The sequence below is a fragment of the Anneissia japonica genome, unplaced genomic scaffold (genome assembly GCF_011630105.1).
Source record: "Anneissia japonica isolate Jap-2015-1 unplaced genomic scaffold, ASM1163010v1 scaffold76855_len12677_cov167, whole genome shotgun sequence".
Taxonomy (NCBI): domain Eukaryota; kingdom Metazoa; phylum Echinodermata; class Crinoidea; order Comatulida; family Comatulidae; genus Anneissia; species Anneissia japonica.
In genome coordinates this window covers 5058-12573 of record NW_022694723.1, presented here as the reverse complement: position 1 = coordinate 12573, position 7516 = coordinate 5058, and the positions used below count along the sequence as shown (strand labels likewise).

The 7516-nt window shown below is 34.1% G+C and overlaps 1 protein-coding gene across 12 annotated transcripts in view; it reads left to right on the top strand.

The window, feature by feature from the left end:
* The first annotated feature begins 1536 nt into the window (after window positions 1-1536).
* The window catches only part of LOC117101192 (cell wall integrity and stress response component 4-like), a 10941-nt gene continuing 4961 nt past the window's right edge, over window positions 1537-7516 (top strand). For 5 of the 12 annotated variants that reach the window (XM_033241090.1, XM_033241091.1, XM_033241086.1 and 2 more), the window contains exons 1-2: window positions 1538-2100; window positions 6487-6621. In XM_033241090.1, the coding sequence (XP_033096981.1) occupies window positions 1890-2100; window positions 6487-6621 (346 nt within the window). In that variant the 5' untranslated portion in view covers window positions 1538-1889. Of the gene's footprint in view, window positions 2101-6486; window positions 6622-7516 lie in introns of all 12 variants that reach the window. The other 7 variants (XM_033241083.1, XM_033241087.1, XM_033241084.1 and 4 more) reach the window with 3 other exon arrangements.

Here is a 7516-nt window from a genome sequence, read left to right as displayed (position 1 = left end):
TATGTGTATATATGTATATATACCCCACTCAATTGCATCATTAGGAGAAGCTGATGATGTTTATGCCTATGTAGACTACACAAAAGCTGATACAAAGACACTCCTAGCACTGCAGCAGAAACCTATTCTAGACCAGCATCAAGACAAACACCTGATTGTCCACCCCTACCTTACAATGGTATAATCATTGTTGGGTGGCTTTGGACAGGGGTGGCTTTAATCCTACATTCAAACTGACACGACATAGGTTTCTACGTCTATCACTCTCTGCGCGTCTTATGTTTTCCCCGAGCGGGAAGGCAACGTCAATCCGGGAACTCATACTCACATTGCACATATTCCTCCGCCAGTAGTAAATACAATTAAATAAATTGTTTAGCTTGCGCAAAATTTATATAGACGTGCCATATCACTATACTATATATATTTGCAAATACTCCACAAACCTCCAAACACACTGCGAACCCCATCCAAATTCCCTTTGTAGAACTCTCTTTTTCTTGAAAAAAAAAATCCATTGTTTTGGGGGTTTACAAATACAAACATAATATTTTATCACTGCATGTGTGTTAAGTCTTAAAATCCAACGCATCTCATGACACTATCTTTGGTGGATATATATCTATGGCCTATGATGATAAATTTCATGTTATTGATAGTGTGGTCTGGCAAGTTGAAATGTTGACTGACGGTAGAAGTCCCATTCTTATTCCGTATGAAATTTTATGGTTCTTAATTCTCTAAATGTAATGGCGCACCCTCCAATTCGAGACACATCTAATTCGAGACCACTTTCCCAAAGAAACAAATTAAAATCTTCCATCTATTAAAACCAAGCTAACCCTCTATATGGAGACCAAACCATGAGAGCACCTCAAAGGTGGTCTGGAATTGGAGGGTAAACTGTATATCATTAAGCCTTTATAATATGCCGTCTAGTACTTTGGACTACTGTTTCTCAAATTGTACAGTACGGTATATTACCATTTAACCATTGGCGGATCTGGAGGTCGGGGGTCCTGACCCCCCCCCCCCCTTTGGAAAAAAAATTCTCTGTGTACCGGTACACACATAGGCTTATTTACTGTAATAAGAATGAGAAAAAATTACCTGACCGTTTACAAAAGGGGAAAATCTTGAATTTTGATTAAAAGACACTTCTAATCGGGAAAAATAATTTCTCGCCATCTAAGAATCAAAATTTCCCTGGGGAGGACCCCCGACCCCCGTTTTATTTGGGGTTCATCGATTTATTGAAAAAAGAATGTGTATGCAGCGACTCAATTTTTGTTATGTACTGTACATACACACATACTAGGGTTATTTACAGTAATAAGAATGAAAAGTTTACCTGACCGTTTTCAAGCGGAGGAAAACCTTAAAATTTAAAGAACCTAAAAGACATCTCAGAAGTCGGAAAAGCTCATTTCCTGCAATCTAGTGATCAACATTTTCCCGGACCCCGATTCGTCTTTTTTTTTTTTGTATGTATACACACATAAATAGGCCTATTTACTGTAATAAGAATGAGAAAGTTTACCGTTTTTAAGAGGGGGAAACCTTGAATTTTGAAGCAGCTCATTTACCCGGACCCCATCTTTTGGGGCGTTTTTATGAAAAAAAAGTCTGACTCCCCATAAATGGGAACCTAGATCCGCCCCTGATTGAACTCTCATGTTTATATTTTATGTCAAGCGTTGACAACGACTACAGGAGTAGCCGAAATATTCGCATCAGTAAATGTTAGTGTTTCAGAGTCAACATCTTACGTATTTGATTTTCATTACTGTTACGCTATATTATTATTATTATTATTATTAAATTGTTCACGTCGTTTTGTCAAAGATGAATGTCCCCATTCATGGTCGGAGTACGAAGACAGATGCTACATGGTGATACTTGAAGCAATGACATGGGATAATGGTCAGGTACATTGTGAATCTATGCAAGCTCATCTAGTGACCATTACGTCGGTTGATGAAGAAGAATTTGTTCGTGACTTATTTTCAGGATGCATTTTCTCATTCTGGATTGGTTACAATGACAAAATCATGGAAGGCAATTGGGAATGGGTCACTGGTGAACCTAAAGTATTTGAAGGTAGGCCTATTTATTTACGTATTGATGAATTTTATTTTTACTCATCTTTAACTTTTGATTCTATATGCCTGCTTTAAAAACAAAAAACAAAACAAAAAACAAGTGCAATTTTCTTCATTAAGCTTGTACTGTGTATGAAAAACGTCGAAAGGCCTGTATTTCAACTGTGAATTGAAAATCACCATTTTATACCAACGACTATAGAAGTGCATCGTCCAAATTGTAAGGCCACAGTCTGAGTCTACCTTCATTTACAGCACTTATCTTATTACATTTATCAGAATAATTAGGAATACATTATTTTCTGTCTCTGTTCATGTTGTTCTTTTTAATTATTAGGCCTATAATATGGTTGAAAAGTGGAGGGGATGAAATGCAAAATAAGAAAGGCTTGGTTTTAAGGAATGCAATTAACATTTTATTTCAACACTACATTTTCAAAATACAGTGGCGGATCCAGAAATTTGAAATATAGCTGGGCCCAGCAGTGGTGTATCTAGGGGTATCCAGTCGCCTCTAAGTAGTTATTTTGCGAATTAGCGCCCCTCAACTGATCATCATCAGCACCCCTATTTCAAGACTTCTACAGATGGAGAGTGTAGACCACCTCAGCCCCATCATAGTTGGGGCTGAGGTAAGAAAATTAATGATTAGGCCAAAAAAAAAAAATAAACTGTCTCTTTGCCTTCGTATCAGGCGTATCAGTGGCGACTCCAGGAGAGGAAAGTAGATCACCTCAGCTCCACGATGGTTGGAGCTGAGGTAAGGAAACTAGATGGCCGGAAACGGCACTCTTAGACCTAAATTTTAATTGTTTTCCTTTTTTTAAATTTGTTTTTTCAAATTGGTGGGGGGGGGGGGGGGGGGGGGGGAGTGGGTCGGCTCGGCCTCAATTGAATCCGCCACTGAATATTATGACGTCATTGCAAGATTGTGTCAAAGTCTGGAGTTTGTAAACTTGTGGTATCACTACTCAAATAACTCGAAATAGAGACCTGTGCTTGTCAAAGGATGTATAATTATTGTTTAATAACGGCTATATGAAATTCAATTGACTATTACTCTAATTTTCTGAAATTAGGAAAAACAGTAATCTATATAATCCTATAATATTAAACACTAGTATAATATACTACGGGTCATAATAATATACAAAAGAAATAAATTGTTTACAGTAGAAATTGTGCACTAACACGCTTCCAATTTTAACAAGGTACAGTACAATTTTTTTCAGAATAAATTTAGCCCCTGATAACCGTTGCACCGGTTATTGAGATGGTTACGAAATGTACAAACAATTGCGTTTTTACGCCGGAAATATGCACCGCATTTGGAAAAGTCAACAGAGAAAATACATGACAATCATGCGTAATTGTTATTCTTCCATTCGCTTTAAAAATTGGGATTTTAATTATAGAAGATGAGGGAAAATTGATATGATGTCCCCTCTAATTTGAAAAGTGGGAGGGACATGTCCCCTACCGATCGATGCCCATGAACACAAGAATAATATATTAATTTCTTTTACTGCCAGATTCCATCTTGTTTATATGTGTATAGATGTCTCCTGGTATTTTTTTTCTTTGTTTCGATTTGGTTGAATCAACCTATTTGCATAACACTGAGTATGTTTCAATCTTAACGACGGACAAGCTAGGCAGAATAAGAACTGACAAGACATACTTACGTTTTTAAATAATTGTACCTATTTTATTATTACCTTTTACAGAGTACACTTATGTTACCTTTCATATATAACTTTGATAATGAGGTGATCACCATGATGACGATGTTATGTACGATGCAACCAATTACTATCATGCATAATGCATATTATTTTAACGAAAATGATGATTTTTCTACTTTTTCTTTTAACTGCGGCTGTAGTATGTACTTGTTCATAGAAATTGAAAAGATAAAAAAGGTGGTGGAGAGGCGTTATTTTTATCAGATAAATTTTGTTAGCCAAATTGAGGCCGAATCTGTATTTGTCAAAATTTAAACGGAAAAAACTGTGTTATTTGTGGGATAATAATACTGAGCCACCTGAACAAAATATCGCAAAACATTATGACTGGAATCCTCTTCTCAGATCTATGAGACCACTACCCCATATTCACAATTGATAAATTAGAAAAGCAAAGGAAAATTAATAAACATAATTATATCATTAAACGCATGTGTTACTCCTTGCAACAAATCTTTTAGGCATGAATTAGTGAACCAACAGTTGTTAGGTGTCATGGACGCTATTAATGCAAACCAGGCATACATACAATTTGTGAAAATCCGCGTAAGAGCTGACAATAGTATAACACCGTGGATTACAGAAGCATTATCAAAATCAATCACCACAAAAACAGACTACACAGTTTATATAAAAGAAACAATACATCGTCAAATAAATCTAAAGTACATGAAATAGTATACACTCATTAGTATACGAAGAGAAGATCACTATTCTAATCAATTCGAAAAATACAAAAATGATACAAAAAATACATGGGAAATTATAAACACTATACTACCAAAAAATGAATGCTATGATCATAAGGAGCATGTAAAAAAAAAAAATTTGTGCTTTTGTCCGGAACGTCCACATCCATCTGCTAAGCTGCCGGACTATTATGAAACCACACAGGCAAAATCTCTTAAAGTTAAAAATCAGACGCTTTTAATAGATATTTCACAAGTACTGTTGAAACACTACACAAGAACCAGTAAAATTTTGCCAAGGCTCAGTGTCCTTATTTTTCAGACTCAAAATGTTCTTATTTTGTTCTTATTTTTACATAGGCCTACTGGTACTTTTCAAATATAGATGAAATGGCCCCGGTAAAAATGGCCCCTGAAAAAATGCCCTAGAAAAAAGGCCCTGATAAAAATGACCCTGAACGACATGTAGGTACTACTGTATAGAGGGTATTACATAGTCACACCGGTGCAGGTGTACAGATATGGTTTTTGGGTTTTTTTTTTAGTTTTCTGAAATAAAAATATCATTTGACATTTTACCTCGGCCTCAATTTGTTCTTATTTTGTTCTTAATTTTTAAGCAATTTCAGCCTCAGTGTTAAAAATTTAAATTTAAAAAAAAAGTGTAGCAAATAAAATCCGAATGATCCTCAGACCAGACCCAATAATTAACTGGAAACTATGTCAACTCCATGTTTTTTAGACCTGTTGCACACTTAATGCATCACTTACTACTGATTCTTTCCATAAGGATTCACAAGAACAATACCCACATTCGAAAATGGTGACAGACAAGAAATCAGTAAATTATCGACCGATGTCTATACTGCCATGTCTTTCAAATATTTATGGAGGGTTGTCTCTGAACAAACGCTTTCCTTCCTTGAAAAGCATAACATACTCAATGATTAATAATTATGACAAACTTTTTAAAAATTAGAATATAAATTAGCCAAATCGAAGTATATAAAAATCCTTTATAAATTAATATACATACATTATACGTAGTACTTTAAATATCAATTATGTCTGATTATCTGCATTTTGTTTCTCTTTCGATCAAAAAGAGATGTATTTTTTATTTGTTCAAGAGACACACCTTACTAAAAAAAGAATAAGTCCATATGATTTTGTCTGGAAAGGATTATTTTCATAGTTTCGCTACCTCGTTCAGTCGGGGAGTTTCAATTCTATTTAAAACCAAATTTGAATATAAATTGATTGATAAACTTAATGACGAGAACGAAGATACATCTGCTTAAAAGCATCGATACAAGGTATTAATTGTATTTTTGTTCATGTTTTTTTTATGCACCAAATTTTACTAAAACAAGATGCTCTTTTTTTTTTTCTTTTTTTTTTTATTATCTGACACCGAAAATGATAGAATAATTCCAGATGAAGACATGAACTGTATTTTACATATGAACCTGGACCAGAAAGATAGTGTATAGATAAAATTGACACATCTGCTTATACAGTTAAACGATTTATTGGTTTGATATATATCGAGAGCTTAATCCAAAAATGCAATTTACTTGGCGAGAATAGCAAACCAAATTTATAGGCGATTAGACTTTTGTCTTATTTCCAATAAAATGGCTGATAGCCATGTAGAGTCATGTTATATACGGCCAGATCACCAGGCCATTTCATTTAAATTAGGCATAAAAACAGAAAAAAGAGGCCTTGGATTATGGAAATTTAATAAATAAGAGATCATAAATGTACTATAATAGCATTAATTGTTTTTGCAACAAATTAATTTACATAAATCTAAATTTAATTGAATTTATAGAGACAGTATCCCCTGTTAAGGGAACAATTTCAAATATACGGTTAATGTCCAAAGTTGTGCCGTGCACAGTCTTTTCTATTGTATTTAGAGGTTCATAATTTATTCTTTTAAAGATTGGATAGGTGGTGAACCGAGCAATCAAGAGGAGGACTGTGCATTTTTATTTGCTTACTGCACCTTTTCTGGTATGGCTGATCATTGGGACGATCAGCAATGTGATAGACCTATGGCAACAGTATGTGAAAAAGGTATATTTTAATGTGCTAAATTTGTCATATGTATGTATTCTGTTAATTGTACGGCGATTCTGTTACATACTATATTCAAAGAAACTCCCCAGAGCTTTAATGTTAAATGGAGAGAATTTATTCAAAGAAGGCCTTCTTTTGGTGTACGGCACCTATACTCAAATGCGTGCTCCTTCATTCACAAACATAAATTTATTGTCAAACGATTATTTATTTATATTTATTGTATAAACTTGATAGGTTACAGATATAGAGTAAATGATTGGAGACAGAATGGTGCTGATAATTATTGATGCCACCACAAAACACATTTTGTTTTGTTAGGGGAGGATATTTTAAAGTAGAGCATTAATTCAAATGATTTCAATGATTTTTAATGTTATCATGATTATTATTACTAATTATTACTATTACGTTGTAGTATGAATTATTTATTATTAAAAATACAGTATCTTTTTGAATAATGAGTTGCTTTAATCGGATTTGAATTTCCAACAAAGCCTCAATTCCCAGTTGGTTAAGGTGTCTGCATAAGCAGCAGAAGGTCCTGGGTTCGAATCCCGGTTGAGGAAGCTTTTTTTTCACACTGGCAGATACTTCTTCTTTTATATATATATAATATATAATAATAATATATAAATATATATATACAAAATGGTTGAACGGGTTGCAAATACTATCAGCAGAGTGCTCGATGGTAATGAAACCAGAGCGAATTAAAGACAAAAAATGAGTGGTTCAACAGTAGCTTTGATTAGACATATTTATTAATATTTATTTTCGTGCTACACATACATGGTGCAGCACTCTTCAGATAAAATAGTCTAATTAGACTATTTTATCTGAAGAGTGCTGCACCATGTATGTGTAGCACGAAACTAAATAGTAATAAATA